Consider the following 17,325-nt stretch of genomic DNA (forward strand, 5'->3'; position numbering starts at 1 on the left):
GCAGTTCTGCAATCTTTTGACATGTGCTGTTAACACATGATACACAAATGTGATATTTGATCATGTTTAGCTAAGGAAGACGAGTAAATGGTGACAATTCGTCAGGCCAAAGAGCTGCCATCTCATCATTTGACTGCAAGAACAGCTAGCCTCGCTAGCGGGGTAGTAGCTAGCTCGGGAATGCTGACTTGTCAGTGGATTTAAAAGCACACGTTCACACATTAAAAGTCATTAAATGTCATATTTGTTGGGGCAAACCGTTACCCACTGACTTGACGGTCTTTCAAGCAACTACAAAGACAAACGCAAATGAACGACCAATGGTGGCTGACTGGAGCTACATACTTGAGCTAACGTAGCATTAGCATTTACCTGCTAACCCAGCCATAATTCACCATGAAACCAACACTGCACTGCGGAATGTGTTAATAATAATACCAACAAGACAATAAATCAAGCGGTGGGCAACACAAATGTGTGATCGTAATAAAATATACTTGCCAACAAGCCATTGTTGCCAACGGGGGTTTATCAACAAACCGACTTTAGCCGCTACCACTTAGCCACAGCACGCTCATTTCTACCTTGTAAAATAAATGAAGACTCAATCGGTGACAACACCAACCAAAGTATCAACACCTAACCGCCAATTACCACGTGAAAAAAAATACAAAAACACAAGATGACACATCTGACTGAAGCCCTAAAGTCGCTGCATTGCCAGCAATTAGACGGCGCCCAAAGACTCCGGTTATCGCCTGGTGTGTGTTGACGGCCATGAAAGTACAAGAACCCCAAAAGGCTCAAAAAACAACACCGACAACAACGAGCAGAGCCGTTAACTTCGCTACGTGTACACAAGTCAAAACACGACTAATACCGAATGGAATTGAACACATGAGCAGTCGGAGCAGGGCAGTGTAAGCGACCGTGCTCCGGGGCTCCAAGTAGGTAAACAACGGGAGGAGAATGGCTTCCACTTGACAGGTGTTCAAGGGACATTCGTAGCGGCGGAGATAGCCGATCGCGGCCGGGCCTGGCTCGGGTTGTGGGTCGCGGGTGGGTACACCAACCTGGTGGAGGGCTGTGAGCCCGTCGACGTTGGCGTAGTTGATGTCGGCGCCGCGGTCGAGCATTCGCAGCACCTCCTCAGTGTCGCCGCTGGAGCAAGCGGCCAGGAACACGGCGCCATCGTCGAACTTCACCTTCGTTTTCTTCTTCTTCAGGATCGGCGGCTCCAGGTCCGTCTCGGAGCCCAGCCACCGCTTCAACTGCTCGTTCCTCTTCTGCTTGGCGTCCGCCATCTTCATCCCCCTCCTGTCTCGGGCTTCTTATCTTCGTCCGAGAGAGGATATACTTTATAGTGGCACTATCCCACAGCGCACTGGGGCGTGGGAAGGGAGGGCGGCTTGCGGGGAGGAGGAGGGCGGACCGGGGTAGGAGGAGGGACGATCGGAGATCGACGTTAGCGCGAGAAGAGGGCGGCTGGATTGTTGCATCGTAGTCTCGCGAGATGACCGCGATGGAGGAGCTGCAGTGTGACGTCACCCACTGTGGATTAGGAGAGGAGAGAGAGAGAGTGAGCCGGGTAATCCCTTATAGACTGTGACTGTGTACACCAAATAAGACGAGGCAGAGTTTGAAAATATTACATAACAGCCAGTAGGCACCGCTATGACGTCCTATAGACAACTATTTTATTTATATAAATATGAATTGGATAGATGAACTGCATTTATATCAACACTGTCATACGGCCTGCATCCTTCTTTTCTTTCGTACCATCCGAACTTCATTCACTTATTTCTTCTTTCCTAACATCTTTTCTTCCTTCCGTCTGTAAATAAAAGTTAACCAAATGTAGCCTATATCTACTTTTCACTTATCCTGGTGAATATAGAAGATATATTTAGATGTTCAGATAAATAAATAAAATAAACGTATACTATTATTAATCATTTAATAATATTTTTAAAATGCATAGAGCTTGCAACCCAAATCTCATCAGCCATTGTGGCTAACTGAGGAGAGCTCCAAAAGCTAAAGCAGCATTAGCTATTGTTTACTCTGTTGCTAACCAAAACAGCAGCACCTACAGTAATAGAAGCCCCCCCCCATCCCCCCAATTAACAGTTAAGAACAACCTGCAGCCTTTATTTGTAGTATTACCATTGCAGATAAAGATATCACCTATCTGTTGTCCCCACCACACAATTTTCAGTCAGAGTGATTCCTCTCTCTCTTTCTCTCTCTCTGAGGGCGTTCAGAACATGAAAGCCGGGCCCCGTGTCTATCTTCCTGATAGTGGCCCTCCACATCCCCGAGACGTCAAATGCAGGCAGTGGGTGACACAGAGGGCATGGGAGCGGGAATTGTCCACACTTGAAACTCACTATCTCCCTCCGTGAGTGCCAGGGCGCCCCCTAAAACGGGACCGGGAGCACTTGGGCCCGTTTGGGCTGGGTGTGATTGAAAGCCGTGTGTTTTTCACAAAGGCCGCTATCAATGCCAGACACTACCGTTGGGGTGGTGCCTCCGAGCTGACTTACAAGTGATATCGGCGCGCTGACAACTCTGACTGTGGCTTCCTGAAAGTGACGCTGCTAATAGAAGTGCCCTCTAGTTGTGTTCATTAAGGTACTAACTAGTCAAGATTGCCATAAGGTGCCTTTAAGACTTGCTCATTTAAAAAAAAATTTTTTTTAGATTTTCCTTTTCATATTCATCTTGAGTAAATTGTATGCTGTTGCAAATGCATATTAGTCAAGCTCCCACACTTTAAAAAAAATAACAACAAAAATACTGCAATCAGTGTACATGAAAACTGTCAAATATGTGAGCTTGATGACGTGGTGGACAACGACAGGGTGGACATGATGGACAATTACTTCACAGCATGATTCAGTTAGCAAATCGACTATGCACCATTTAATAAATATATTTCACATTTTCAAAACATTCTTATACCAATTGATATTTTACTATGACAGCGTGGACATTTTCACCTTGACAGCATCAAACTACACAGAAAATGTTAGGAGTGACAAAACATAAGAGCAAATGTTTATTCTACAACTATCCAGTTTTTAGCTTAATTAAAGGACAAAAGGTGATGTCACTGAAAATGAAAATATCAGTAAAGGGACAGTTACCTTTTAATGACAGGGTGGACAACAATTTCAGGGACACATGAAAATGGAATATGCATGATCATAATGAGTCCTTTCATGTAAAAAGAGTTAGTAGCCTAAATCTAATTATGACACACGTAGTTAGCGGAACAATGTCTGGGATGTTCCGAAATCACGTCCAGCTAATTAAAAAAAAAAAAACTGTATAAATTGGTTTGTTTCCCATTTGTACCCGTTATGTTCCCAAACTGTCAGAGTCAAATGTGAAGAAGTGTTTAAAAAAAAAAAAAAGCAGAAGTTTGTTGCATGCCATGAGCCCAGTGACAGTTAAGCCAAAGGGGGAAGTGCCTTAAGAATGTGTTAAGTTGCTAATGCAACACTGCTTCCTCAAACGAGACGTTGTCACTTCAAGAGACACACACAATAGTCAAACACAAGTACAGAACGGGACATGTAGAAAAGACGATTTATGGCTGTGGCAACCCTTCAAGGAGTAATCGCTATTATTGTTGTGGGGGAAAAAAAAAACATTCTGCTGTTTTACTTTGAAGACATTTTAATCCTATAAGTGGACGGATTGATCAAAATATCAATGCCAATATTTGTATTGATTCTATCACTATCAGTGTCAAGATCGAAGATAGTCGCAAATACATTCAAACGTACTCGCTAGGCAAAAATGTTTACTCCACATTAGCAGTTAGCAGTGGCTGCCATGTGCGTCATTCGGTGGTGCTGTTTTGCCGAGCAACAGCCGCGCTCAGTAAACCGGGTGAATAAAAATACTGCCCGTAAGGATTTTATTTACGTTCCGCGGATGACGCGGTCAGTACACTCTGCCATCGGGTTCAAGTGGCCCTTGGACGGTGCATCATCGCCCTCAGGCAGCACATGCGTAAGTGCCAGTTTGACAGCAAAAACAAATCCAGTGTAAACAGCAACATGGAGTTTTTGGGAAGGCGGCCATGAGCGTGGCCGGCGGCCGCTTAGGCATCACTTCTGGCATCAGGTACGAGGCCTCTGCTTGAGCAGTGACAGCCTAATAAGACAAAGCTGGGCCAGTGACCTTGTTTCCCGGCGCTAATAATAGACCGCGGCGCCAAGGGCCCGGCAAATGTGTTTTTGCGCTTAAAAAGCCCGTGTGAATCATCGCGGGCCGGCACCATGTGGAAATAAAAAGCTCATCGCTTTTCTGGCCGGCCACTACAAAGTAGAAAAGAAGACGTCGCGTACGATGCGGTGAGAGGATGACAACATGCAGATGCTCGCAACGATAACCAGTCCAAACAGTTCCAGTTCTGTTTCTAAACAAGAGTCCAAGGCCCTGCCAGGCCAGCGGGTGATTTCTCTGAGGTTCAAATGTGATGGGAGGCCTCATCTGTCACTGTCGATACGTTGCTGCCACGCATGCTGTCGTATATAAACTGGGGTCCATGAACCTTAGCTTGGGGTCCGCAAAATCATTTTCAATGAATGACTTTGTATGTTGTATCATTTAAAGACCCTATAAAGTGAATTCGGAGTTTTCTTTCTCCATACATTACACATGTTGGAAGATACTCTAATTGACAAGGGCTTTGTGCTGGTGTGGCCTCTTTAGAGTGCCTCATTGTCAGCCATAAGTGCTTGCGTGACACAGCGTGAAAGGCGGAAGTGCTAGCTAGGTTAGGAAAAGAAAGGGTGAAAGAAAAAAAAACAGGCAAGACTTGACAGCTAGCTTGTGGACAAGGGCTTCATGGTTGTATGGCCGCTTTAGAGCGCCTCGTTGTGGCGGCAACAACACTGAGTGTATATATTTTCACGCTCAAACGTGTAATTTTGTGTAGGCCTAAGAAAGATGCTAGATGAAGCAGCCTGCTTTTTCCAGGTCATGGTAGAGGCATTTGATTGACAGCTGAGAATTGAGTGGAGTGTGGTTTTAGCACATTCAGCGAATGTGATTGGACCGTGTATGATTGGACCGTCTGGAGTGAATAAGTCGATTTTTTGGGGGGGATTTTTGAAACATCATATTACACACTTGGCCATTTTTTAACCATTAAAATTGGTCAGAGTTGTTAATTAAAGCACTTCTCTAATGTGTCAAATTCAGAATATTTTTAAAATTTAATTATTATTATTATTGATTTTTAATATCATATTGTTATATACCTTAATGCTCATAAGATTACACATTTTTATCTTTTCAAAATTCACCTCTGTTCTTGAGAAAATTACGACATTTGTTCTTTAGAAAATATAAATGTGTTATTGTTCATTATGACTTTTTCTCAAAAATTGCCCATTTTTAAATTCCAACAAAAACAAATTTCCCCCTGGACTCAAAAAGTTTGAGAACCCATTCAGGTTATCTTTCCAAAGTCTGCTCATCATCTCCAAAAATCAGCTACTCATACCAATACTGACTGTACAGCAGTTGCCATGGCAACTGGCTCTTGTACATTCTAAATAAAGATCTGGCTCCCACTATAAAAAAAAAAAAAAGATCCATTCCAAGTGTTACTGGCACTCTGTCATATTTGCTGCCCACCCCTCATACCTGCGTCCGAGATGGTGAGATTTGCATGGAGGATGTGGGTGAGAGTGAGAGGGGGAGTCGCTTGGGAGAAACGGAGGGCGGAGGTGGAGGACGGAGGCGGGAGAAGAGTGCGAGTACAGTATCGCAGAGGAAGCCTGAAAACAAGCGAGTGTAACACAACTGCGTGTGGGCTCGGCGGCCTTCCAGGGCGGCTCGCTTTGCTTTCCAGCAAACCATCAAAACAAGCACAAATCAAACCAGATATGATCAACAAATCCTTTTTTCAAAAAAAATCCTTTTATACAACTACTTTTTAATGTTTAATAGTCATCATTTCATTTGAATGATTATTTTTTATGTCAAAATCATGTGATTTTTTTTAAAAAATGTTATTTTTCATTAGATCATTTATTTTGACGTTTCACTCAATATGATTATTTAAGTTATATTTATATAATATTGTGAGCCTAATAGCATATTTACACTACGAGACTAATGATATATTTTCAGAATTTTTTTTTTTGGTATACATCTACTTTAATTTACACAGAACCCCTGAAGTAACATGAGAGGGAAAATAAAATATGTTTCTCATTAGGACGACAAACTTTTGCATCGTAACAAGAAAATGTTCTTATTTGAATGAGAACATTTCTTGATTGGATGAGAAACATCTATAGCTGCAAGCGCTAGCTTATTTAGCAGACTACAAGACCGACATTCTAAATGTCTCTTCTCTCAGACACAACAAAATGGTGACGACTTGTAAGTAAAGCATAAATGTCCTTATAATAAAGTCCCAGATGAAAATATAACCAAATTCTGCAGTAATTTTCACTAAGAAATACAAAGCGATTATTGGGTGTCTCGTGCTAGCATGCTAGCATACTAGCAATGGACTACTTTGTCATTCTGATGAGAAACTTTCTCATCCGAACGAGAACGTTTTTTTTCTCGTCTTGATAAGAAATATAAAAAAAAAAAAAATCCCCGTGTCAAATCAGGTGTTTCCTAAATTTACATTAAAATTAGATTAGTACAATTGTTATGTAATTGCAATATTCCACAACATGTTTTTTTAATATTATTTTTCTGCACCAATTTTAATTACAATTCTTTTTTTTAATTACACTGCATACTTATTCCTTAAATAATAATAATAATAATAATAATAATAATAATAATAATAGAATTCACCTAACAGTGTTAATAAAGCATATCTTTGTGTAATATTCTTTAACACTAAATTTACTTTGTATTTTATTTTTAGATATAAAATTTTAGTTTATTCTATTCATTATTTTATACTTTTTATTTTGTTTAGCCGTGAACTTGACATTTTCCATCCAAACATGATACATACATACATACAAAAATAAATCCGCTATTAAATTCGAATAGCATAGTCAGAATTTTGTTGCATAATCCACCGCAAAAACTGCACATTTATCCAAATCTGCACCAAGAAGGAGGAGGAGGAGGAGGAGGCCGTGGGGTGCTAAAAATAGCAAAGGTACATATATGTACATAAAGTGTGCGCACAGCATTCCCCAGATAACGGCAGATGGCTTGCGGATAACACAAACGTGCACGCACACACACACACACACACACACACACATAAAGAGTGAAGTGTGCAATTAGGGTGTGTAGAGTGCTCACCTTGATACTGTGCAAGGTTTAAAGCAGTGCTTGAAGCTTCACACTCTGTACTGAGACAAAACACATATTTTGACATTAGGCAAATTCCTGCCCAAAGTGGATACACACAGTATTGAAGCAATTTACTCCATGTGAAGAAAAATATGTGGTGCATTTTTTTTTTTGGGGGGGGGGGGGGTGTCTCTGTCAGTGGTTGTGAATCAGGGAACAACAGGTCCAAATGTCAAACGGGGAAACCTGTGTTGTCTGGATGCGATCTGATTGGTTGCCCGGAAGCAGGAGTGACACCCGTCTACTTCTGCATCCTCCGTCCTTCTCCACTTCCTCCTTGCGACACGCTCGCCGCCACGCCAGCTTCCCGAATGCGGGAAGTCTCATCTTTCATAACAAGCCTCGTGCAGCTCCTGATGCACGCAGGCAGGCCTTCGCTGGCGCAGCAGGGTGAAGTCATCAGCGGGATTTGCTCTTCTTCTTCTCTCTCTGCATGATGAGTTTGGCCGAAGACTGCAAGGAGGGAAAAAAAAAAAAAAAAACTTCAAGGTGGGGGTGCGCGGGAGGAAAGAGTCCACGACATCATCTCTCCACGCCTTTTAAGGAGCTCTCCAGCGGAGGCCTGACAGCGTTGGCCCACTTTCCCATCGCCGCTTCCCAGCCTTTCCTCTCGGGAGATGCGCACACACACACAAAATGGCCGCCATTTCTTGCTTAATTTGTTTAGCGTGTAACGTAGCGTGAGCTCCTCCAAGTAGTGAAATTTAGTCAAGCTATCAACGACGACAACAACAATAAAAATGAAAGCAATATAAGTGCTTTGGAAACAGTGTCCCCGTCTTCAACCCGCTGAGTCATCAGTGACCCTTGAACTTACACACACGCACGTACACACACTGGCAGAAAGATGACGGAAAATAAGAGTGATGGAACAAAGAGAAGGAGGCGAGCGACACTAACAGAGTGGAAGTGGTGTGAGTGTGTGTGTGCGTGTGTGTGCGTGTGTGTGTGTGTGTGTGTGTGTGTGTGTGTTGCCAAGTTTGACCGCATTCATTAAGTAACTAATAGTATACTATATAATATTACTATAAGTAACTATTGCCACATTTCGAACGCAGGACCATTGCAGTTGTCTCATTTTAATTTGCACAATTATTAGGAGACTTACGGCAGTGTTCATCTGAATTTGATGCAGTTTAAATGGCACAATTATTATTTACACTTATGGGAGTTTTTTTTTTTTTTTTTTACCTGTGCAACTAGTAGCACTAAGGAACTTTTCAACCTTAATTTAAAAAAAAAAAACATAACTCTTGTGATGAAACATCGACTTAAAACTAAAGTTGACTGGTACTCGGGCAACGACCAATCACAGCGCACCTGTTTTTTGAAGCTGTGCTGTGATTGGTTGTTACCGGAGACCCGAGTAACTGTGATGTCATTTTCACTCTACAGCAAGTAGCAAAATGGCCGCCTTCTGATATTGATAAAAACTGCTGGATTTTGCTGCTTAACTCATAGATTTTTTTTTTTTTGGGGGGGGGGGGGGGGTGACTTCCCCTTTAAACTGTGTAACTTTTTATTGTAGTAAGGTACTTAGTATATTTGGAGGTAGTAAAGTCGTCTTATTTCAACCTGCACAGCTTTTTAAGGTAGTATAATCGCATTTCAACCTGCTCAATTCTGGACCAAGAATGTAGTTTCATTTTTTTTAACCCATGTAACCTTTTTTTTTTTGGGGGGGGGGGGTGTTACGGTAATCTTATGTCAACCTGTCAACCATTTTGAAAGGTCATTTACGGTAATCTCATTTTATCCTTCCCAATTTGTGGATTACAGTATTGATTTTATGGTTACGATAACCAGCAAAATTCCGAGTCCAAGTCTGACTTTGTATCCTTTTGGAGATCATTATCGTCCTTTTTGATGCTCTTTGAGGCTACCAGCCCAGTAAAGTGAAATGAGGTGTAAAAAACAGGCCCGTTCAGGTAGCTGCAGCCTTTCAAGGCTGCTCTGTGAGGGATATAAAAGGCAAGGCGTGTTGACAGCGATCCCGAGCCGGACTTTTCCGCCCGTTGAACCCACAAGAGTTCTCCCGGCCGGGTTGCCACGACAACAGCGCTGGTGTGTACCTCACAGAAGCTCGGGGCGCTCTCCCGTCCTTCTCCTCTCCCGGGTGAACTTCAATTACCGGCAACACGTTCCCCCCAGCGCCGCCGCTGGCCTATTATGGTCAAAGGAGCGGCGGCGGTGGGCCGGGACCGGCATCTCCTCCGCACTAAATCTCGCCGCGTTTGTCTCGTGCTCACGGCGCTGTGACAGCCCGGGGTCAACGGGTCTCGCCTGCAGGTGATGTGTTTCCGTAAGGCCCGGGCGGTGAGGGAATGCACATATATGGTGCACTCTTTATTTACTACTTATGACTGAGAGACTCAAATGCCGTCTTTTGAAAATGCTATCATGTTGTCGTGATGCCGGGCTTTAAACAGACGTCTGTGAGGTGAACTTGACACACAAGGAATACAGGAAGGCTTTAACGTGCTTCCTATGCAGACGGCGAGGGAGGAGGGAAGGACGCATGGAGAAGGGGCTGGGATTGTGTAAACAGAGGTTAATCCAGACACTTATGGTCTCGGCCTCGGGGCTCCACGTGTGTCAGGGCATCTTCTGATGTGTCAAAATAAGAACATTACTGGTCAAATGATCAAGCTACAAACAGTGGAACTGGAACAGTATTTTAACCCACACTTTTAATTGAAGCACAAATTTCAGATGAATGATGGTAGTCTTACTTTAACATGGGAAACATTTAGGGGCATTACGGTATTTTTTATTTTTTTTGCCTGCTTAATTTTGGGTTGCTTTACGGTAGTCCCCTTTTCACCTGCAGAATTATTAGGAAGTTTAGAGAATAATTGAAAACTTTACAGTAGTCCTATTTTGCAATTTTAAGGAGATGTCAGTACATCTCATTTCAAGATGTGCAAGTTTTTCAATTGAGCCTGCAGAATTTTGGGAAGAGTTGATTTGTGTTGTCTTATTTTAATTAAACATGCACATTTTTGGGAGATTTTAGATTTATAGTAATCTCTATTTTTGGGTGGGGGGCACAATTTGGGGAGGGTGTAAAATTACAGTAGTATTATTTTAACATGTGCAGCCTTTTGAGGCCTTTTGGAGTATCAGAGTAGCATCATTTTGAACTTGCGCAGTTTTGCGGGTTTATTCATTTCAACTCATGCAATTTTGCTGCGATTTACAGTCATCTTTAATCTGCATAATTTTGTATGGGTACTGTATGAAAGTCTGATTTTACTCACACAGCATTTCTCATCATTACAGTAGTAAATGTCTGCACATGCTAGTTGTTTGTATGTGAACTATATTTGCAAATGTCTCATTTACTTTGTTTCTTTAAGATTTACTTTACAGTATTTTACTTTCTAACATGTATTTTTCCACATCAATATTCAATATAGCAATACAAGTTGTTTTTGGCTCATGATGCTTGCCACACTACATGCCAGATATGTCATAGGTAGTCACCACTTGTGTGTTTACTTAAGTTTAACACCGCAGAGCCTACACGCGCTGCGAGCTTTTCAATAAAGTTTGCACAAACCGCAGTGTAGGTGCTTGTTTTGTTTCAGTTCAGTACAGCAAATTGTTTGTCATCGGTGCTCTCTTTCAAAAGTCATCTTGCGGTTGATGAGACAACTTCAACCTCAGACTGAACAATGAATAGCATTACCGGTACTTTAGATTCATCACCGCTAGAGGGTGCTATTGCACAAACGACAGTCACAGTTTGTATAAATGTTTTTTTCTCTAATGCCAAAAAAGCTAATTGTTTAACAAAACATTTACAATGAAACAGAGGATAAAATTGACACTTAATGCAAAAAGTTTCCGCTCAGCAAGGAATGATGGGGGGAAAAGACAAAAGGTAATAATTGTGCTATGAAACAAAAAAGGAAGTATGGGGAAGGTAGGAAGGAAGAAGAGAAGGTAAAAAGGATTATATTAAAAGTATGCAGGAAAAAAAGATAACAGGGATGATGAAAAGTAAGGCGGGAAGATACATTACAAAGAAACACACAAGTGAATTCATAGGTACTTTCTTTGTCCATGTTAAATGCAAGTACTGAACAGCAGGAGCAACTGTCGTAAAGCTTTGCCGCAAAATGGCTCAAACCGTCGTGCAACGGCCCCTGATGTTCCGCCCGTGAAGCCCCGTCGGTCTCTCCGTACGGCAACCTAGCTGAATACGGTATGTTCGCCACCTCGATGCGCGCTTAACCCCAAATAAAACACATCTGTCCCCGTTTCCAAAGTAAATATTGTGCCTTGTGTGTTCCAGAAACATGCCGGCGAAAGGTCCCCTGCAATCTGTCCAGGTTTTTGGGCGTAAAGTAAGTAAAAAAGATACAACCGATTCACGTGTGGCTAACCGAATGTGGCCTGGCCACCATTAGCTCCGCCAGCTAACATATTCAAAGTTCTTTCGTAATTTTAATAAAACTGACTTTATTTAACAATTAAACTAACTCTTGTATTTGTAAGATACAATCGCCATAATACATGAGCAAATTTGACGCTATAACGTGGTTCTTTGCTTAGTTCGCTATTAGCCTAACTGCTACGAGTCCGACACAACTGCATTTCCCCCCCTTAATACAAATTTATTTAGCTTGTTTTCACCATCTTACATTTTGTGATTAACTTGATAGTCATTGCTCAAAATTAAATGCTCGTGATTTAAGACAATTTATGGCTTATTTTGGAGCTATCGTAGCGTATACTCGAATCACATCAATTTCTACTTATTTATGCTGCAATGTTGATCCTGTAGAAAACTGCCACTGCGGTCGCCCACTGCAAGAGAGGCAATGGCCTGATTAAAGTGAACGGCAGACCCCTGGAAATGGTGGAGCCCGCCACCCTCCAGTACAAGGTGAGCAAGTTGATTCTATATAAATGTCTGAATATGTGTTGAAATCGATATATAAAGTCGTTGGGCCCAATTTTCTCGTTTAGCTTTTGGAGCCCGTGTTGCTGCTGGGCAAGGAGCGTTTTGCTGGAGTTGACATCAGAGTCCGAGTGAAGGGAGGCGGACATGTGGCGCAGGTTTATGGTAAGCAGCAAGAAGCACAACAATATATTGAATATTACATCAATTACATTTCATTTTTATGCCTTTCAGCCATCCGTCAGGCCATCTCCAAATCATTGGTGGCTTACTATCAGAAGTGTAAGTCTATTACAACAACACAAATTGCAATTTTCATCCATCAAATGACATCTTAATAAGATTTTGTTCACCGCGACAGATGTGGATGAGGCCTCAAAGAAGGAGATCAAGGACATCCTGATCCAGTACGACAGGACCCTGTTGGTCGCCGACCCGCGCCGCTGCGAGTCCAAGAAGTTCGGTGGACCCGGAGCCCGCGCCCGCTACCAGAAGTCCTACCGTTAAAGACCGTGTACATTTTCATAAGAATAAAAGTGGAGGTGAACCCCCCCCCCAAAAAGTGACCTTTTTGTTCTTGTTTTGGTCAAATTGTTTGGAATGGCAGCACCCGTTGTGTTGGATGATTCTGTTTTGAATTGGCACGTCACAAGAAAAATATTTGAGAAGTGAACTTAATTTTAGTATCATTAACACTTGTGACAAAAAAAAGGACAGTTGGGCCAAGTCATTTTTAAATGAGGTGATTTAAAAAAAAAAAAAAACATGTTATCACTATTAACAGATTAATAAGATATAAAAGAATAAATCAATTTTAAGTGGACCTGGTTACTTGTCGATGAGATTAAAATATTTATGTAAAGCAATACGTATAAGCAACAAATGCATAAAGTTGCAGTATGACTTTTTGCTTAGACCAATTATTTATAATTAAAATTATATTAATTAATAAAAAGCACACTTTGCCCAGTCACACTGTAGAGTGTGTAGGTAAATGTTACACTCACTGTACAGCAGTTAAAAATGTTGATCATCGTAGCGTCCCAGTGCTGGTTTGTCTTGCACTTCCAGTGTTTTGACGGCAGAGGGAGCCAAAGGACACTGGAAAAAAATGGGAGCCCCAAAAACCGTCATGACAGGACACTGTCTTTTTTTCTTTCCTTTTTTTTTTTTTAACAACCCCACACCCCATGTTTAAAATATTTTATTCATATATATATTTATTTATGGAATCAAACCACACACGATTAACATGATTAAATACAAATGAAAATGAATTATAAAAATATTTATAATACATATATATTATAAATCTAAACCTGCTTCACATATTTTAATTGTTGTCAATCAATTATGCATTTTTTTTTTTTTTTTTTTTTTTTTACTCATGTATGAAGGTTTGGCCCATCTGTCCGTTTTCAAAGTCCAAAGTGTCCCTTGAGCACAACAGCTTGCCCAGCCTTCATCATCGTGAGCTGATGCCCAGATGTTGTTACTCCCTCTGCCGCAGAGCTGAGGTGGGTGCGTGAGATTGGGTGGGTGCGGGGTAATAGGGCCTATTTACAGCCCTCCCAATAATCAACCCAGCAGGGAGGCTCGCACCCCCACTGCTACTGTTGTTTACTACTGTTGACTCTTACCTCCTCCCATGGACGCCATCATGGAGGCTGCGGAGGGAAGAAAAAGGCTCTGGAAACACACATGCAGCAAATCAGCCATTTTGGTTCAGTCACACCATTTATAATTTAGTTTTTTTTTTTTTTTTTTTTTACTGTTTTACTTAGCAACGTGAATGTTGGTGCGCCTCCACTCACACACGCAACCTGAGAACTATGTAAAAAGACATGTCGGGGGGGGGGGCACAGAGAAACCATGTGAGGAAAAGCAGCCTAGAGCTCAACCACGCTAATGCTAAATGCTATCTTGGTGGTTCAACACCGCTAAACAAGTCAATGCACTCAAGCTATTGAAAAGCTAGCCGTGCCGTTTACCTGGCGCCGGCGGGTCACGTATTGTAACAACTTGCATTGTGTGACGGGTGAGTGGTGACTGTGGATACTAGGACGACATTTCCCATGATTCTTAGATGTGTAAGCAAGGATTAGTTCTAGTCCTGGTCAAAGCCTGATGCAGGTGCGAATGACAATGCAAACATGAATTTGGAAGGAATTCCACTGGAATATTTTTAAACATGAAATAAATAGCCAAGCAAAGCCACTTCATCCCAAATGAACAAAAACTGCCAACGATTTGTCAGTGTAACAATTGATTTTGGACTTTTTTAACGGCTGACGCGGCGTATCCCTGTAAAACGTCCCACAGGCATCAAATGAGACGTGATTGGCGAGCGATGACCGTTTAACATCGCAGCTGCCCACGTCACGGCTCGTTATGAAGCCGCGCAGCGTCGCCAACTCCCGCAATCGACTTGAAACGCAACACGCCGTGGCCTAAAAACAAAATCCCGCCAATAAAGTGTGTTTTGACTCCTTTTTGGAAACACGCGCACACACTTGACGCCTGCCTTTCCTCTGTTAACACCTCCGCTCGCAAAACACGGAGGTGCCGGGCCAGGATGCGTTTTGTCATCACTTGCACTTTGGGCGCACACGCGGCGCAATCAAAACAATGAAGGCATATGAAAATAGTTGACAAGATGGCGGATGATGACAAAAGTTTTTTTTTTAAGAGTGACAACTGGGAGTCTCAGTTGACCGATTGCACTCGATTGCATCACCAGCTTCAACGTATTGGCTGGCGGGCCCCGGATCTAAAATGGCTGACGTTTACAGAAGCCTGTCCCGCAATCCTCTGGTCAGCGTTGCCGTGGTGACCGCAACCGTCCGATGACTGATTCATCTCGCCTGTTTTCGGGTCTGGAGTGCAGTCCGGAGACGTCACTCCTCAGCCCCGTTTAGTCTACACTTGAACTCAACTTTCACAAATATTTATAAAAAAAAAACAAAAACGTCCTTTTCGACTTGGGGCCCTTCATTAAAAACTCTACATTTGTGGTCATTCCGAGAATCTGCTCCGTCTAAATTCATTATATTATATTATATTCACCCACATACAAAAATAAATAAAAAATACAAAAAAATATATATAAAAAAAAAAAAATTAAAAAAAAGGAGAGCAATGATGATGACATGTCAAATCGGTAAAATTACCGAATGAACAATACTGAGCTCTCCAGAAAAATTAAAAAATAAAAATAATTCTCCTGATACTGCTGGGTATCGATTACGGCGCGCCGGCCCACGTTCGGGGTGAGTCGGGTCATTCAAGGGTAAGCGAGAGCTTGACTGTGACGCCCCGACACAATCGCTAGGTCACACGCCCCGCAAACTTTAACCCCAGCTCAAGGCCATGCCGCTCCAACCTCCAACCTTCACTCTGGAAGGTCAGGGTTCCCGCTCAGGGTCCGAGGCCAGACATGCTTTGAAGGCTGCAGGTAATCTTTCACTGCGTGTTGTTGTTGTTGCACACTTTTTATGAGCTTCTAATTGGAACGCTGCACTTTGACAAATTTCGGCATTCCGATTTATGGATTGGTTGCAGGGCTGGGTGACAAAGGCCTTCAATTAAACAAAAGATTTGGTGACATTGGGCATGGTTTTGTAAACATTTTAGGGATGTGGCCTGACAAAACGGGTCTGGTAGGTCTGGATGTGTCGAAAGTTGTTTGAATCAAGTCATAGCGTATCATTCATGCCCTCTATTTTCAACCTGATTTTGAACATTTTGCTGAAGTTGGAGATGCTATTGTGAACATTTCAGGTAAAATTGGAATGCCTAGACAGGTCTGGTCGGACTGAATATGTGGAAATCTGTCTGATGAGTTGTTTAAACACAATTTTCAAAATGTTGGTGAAGTTGAGGGTGCCTTTGCGGCCATTTAAGGGAAGTGGCTTGCCTAAATGGGTTTGGTAGAACTAAAGATATTGAAATCTATGTAATGAGTCATTTGAATTGAGTCCTACCAGACCTGTTAAGGCATGAGCTCTGTTTTCAATATGATTTTCTATTAAGTTGGGGATGATATTTTAGGAGACTGTCATGCCTAAATGGGTCTGGAAGGATTGAATATGTTAAATTCTGTGTAATGAGTCATTTTAATGGAGCCCTACCAGACCTGTTTAGTTATAAGCTCTTTTTTTTTTTACATGATTTTTTGTTAAGTTACGGATGCTATTTTAGGAAACTGTCATGCCTGAACGGGTCTGGAAGGACTGAATATATTAAATTCTGTGTAATGAGTCATTTTAATGGAGCCCTACCAGACCTGTTTAGTTATAAGCTCTTTTTTTTTTTACATGATTTTTTGTTAAGTTGCGGATGCTATTTTAGGAAACTGTCATGCCTAAATGGGTCTGAATATATTAAATTCTGTGTAATGAGTCTGTTTAGTTATAAGCGCTCTTTTTTTTTTCTCCATGATTTTTTGTTAAGTTGCGGATGCTATTTTAGGAAACTGTCATGCCTAAATGGGTCTGGAAGGACTGAATGTATTAGTTCTGTGTAATGAGTCATTTGAATGGAGCCCTACCAGACCTGTTTAGTCATAAGCTCTGTTTTCTTTCAACATGATTTTTTTGTTAAGTTGCGGATGCTATTTTAGGAAATTGTCATGCCTAAATGGGTCTGGAAGGAGTGAATATATGGAAATCAGTCAGACGAGTTGTTTGAATCAAGTCCTAGCAGACCTGTGAACATGACCTTTTCACATTCTGGTCAACTGTGATCATTAAAGGGAAGCTGCATGCCTAAACAGGTAGATGGTTGAATTTGTGGAAGGGTGTGATTTTACGTTTTATTTTCAAAAAAATTATTATATTTTTTACTTACTTTCACTAATCTGCCCGGTAACAAAATTCTCCTCATTTACACATAATTTTTCAACTCCTGGAGCCATCAAATGTCGGATAAAAGACGCGCACCCGGGACTCAGGCGAATTTTTCTTGGCAAGCCTCCCGACAACCTGTTGTGGGACCCCCCGCGCCGCCCAACACTGCGCCGCTAAGGAGCGTCGTGGCTCAGAATGTTACAAGGG

The 17,325-nt window shown here is 41.9% G+C and overlaps 2 protein-coding genes and 1 long non-coding RNA gene across 7 annotated transcripts in view; 1 reads left to right on the forward strand and 2 right to left on the reverse strand.

Moving 5' to 3' along the window:
• The window catches only part of ppp1r12a (protein phosphatase 1, regulatory subunit 12A), a 35,790-nt gene extending 34,311 nt beyond the window's left edge, over positions 1–1,479 (reverse strand). The window contains exon 1 of one of the 5 annotated variants that reach the window (XM_077545033.1): positions 1,074–1,471. In XM_077545033.1, the coding sequence (XP_077401159.1) occupies positions 1,074–1,310 (237 nt within the window). In that variant the 5' untranslated portion in view covers positions 1,311–1,471. Of the gene's footprint in view, positions 1–1,073 lie in introns of all 5 variants that reach the window. The other 4 variants (XM_077545032.1, XM_077545031.1, XM_077545035.1 and 1 more) reach the window with 4 other exon arrangements.
• Positions 1,480–2,906: 1,427 nt separating this feature from the next.
• The window catches only part of LOC144035396 (uncharacterized), a 43,570-nt gene continuing 29,151 nt past the window's right edge, over positions 2,907–17,325 (reverse strand). Inside the window, exons 5-9 of the long non-coding RNA XR_013288433.1 lie at positions 13,912–13,960; positions 13,279–13,372; positions 7,549–7,815; positions 7,312–7,356; positions 2,907–5,804 (exon numbers count right to left, since the gene is read on the reverse strand). This is a non-coding gene — a long non-coding RNA (uncharacterized LOC144035396). The remainder of the gene's footprint in view (positions 5,805–7,311; positions 7,357–7,548; positions 7,816–13,278; positions 13,373–13,911; positions 13,961–17,325) is intronic.
• On the forward strand, positions 11,457–12,837 carry rps16 (ribosomal protein S16). The gene is made up of 6 exons (XM_077545040.1): positions 11,457–11,572; positions 11,663–11,714; positions 12,155–12,256; positions 12,340–12,436; positions 12,506–12,553; positions 12,633–12,837. The coding sequence occupies exons 2-6, from the start codon at positions 11,667–11,669 to the stop codon at positions 12,776–12,778; spliced, it is 441 nt and encodes a 146-aa protein (XP_077401166.1). The 5' UTR covers positions 11,457–11,572; positions 11,663–11,666; the 3' UTR covers positions 12,779–12,837.

This window comes from Vanacampus margaritifer, chromosome 15 (genome assembly GCF_051991255.1).
Source record: "Vanacampus margaritifer isolate UIUO_Vmar chromosome 15, RoL_Vmar_1.0, whole genome shotgun sequence".
NCBI lineage: Eukaryota > Metazoa > Chordata > Actinopteri > Syngnathiformes > Syngnathidae > Vanacampus > Vanacampus margaritifer.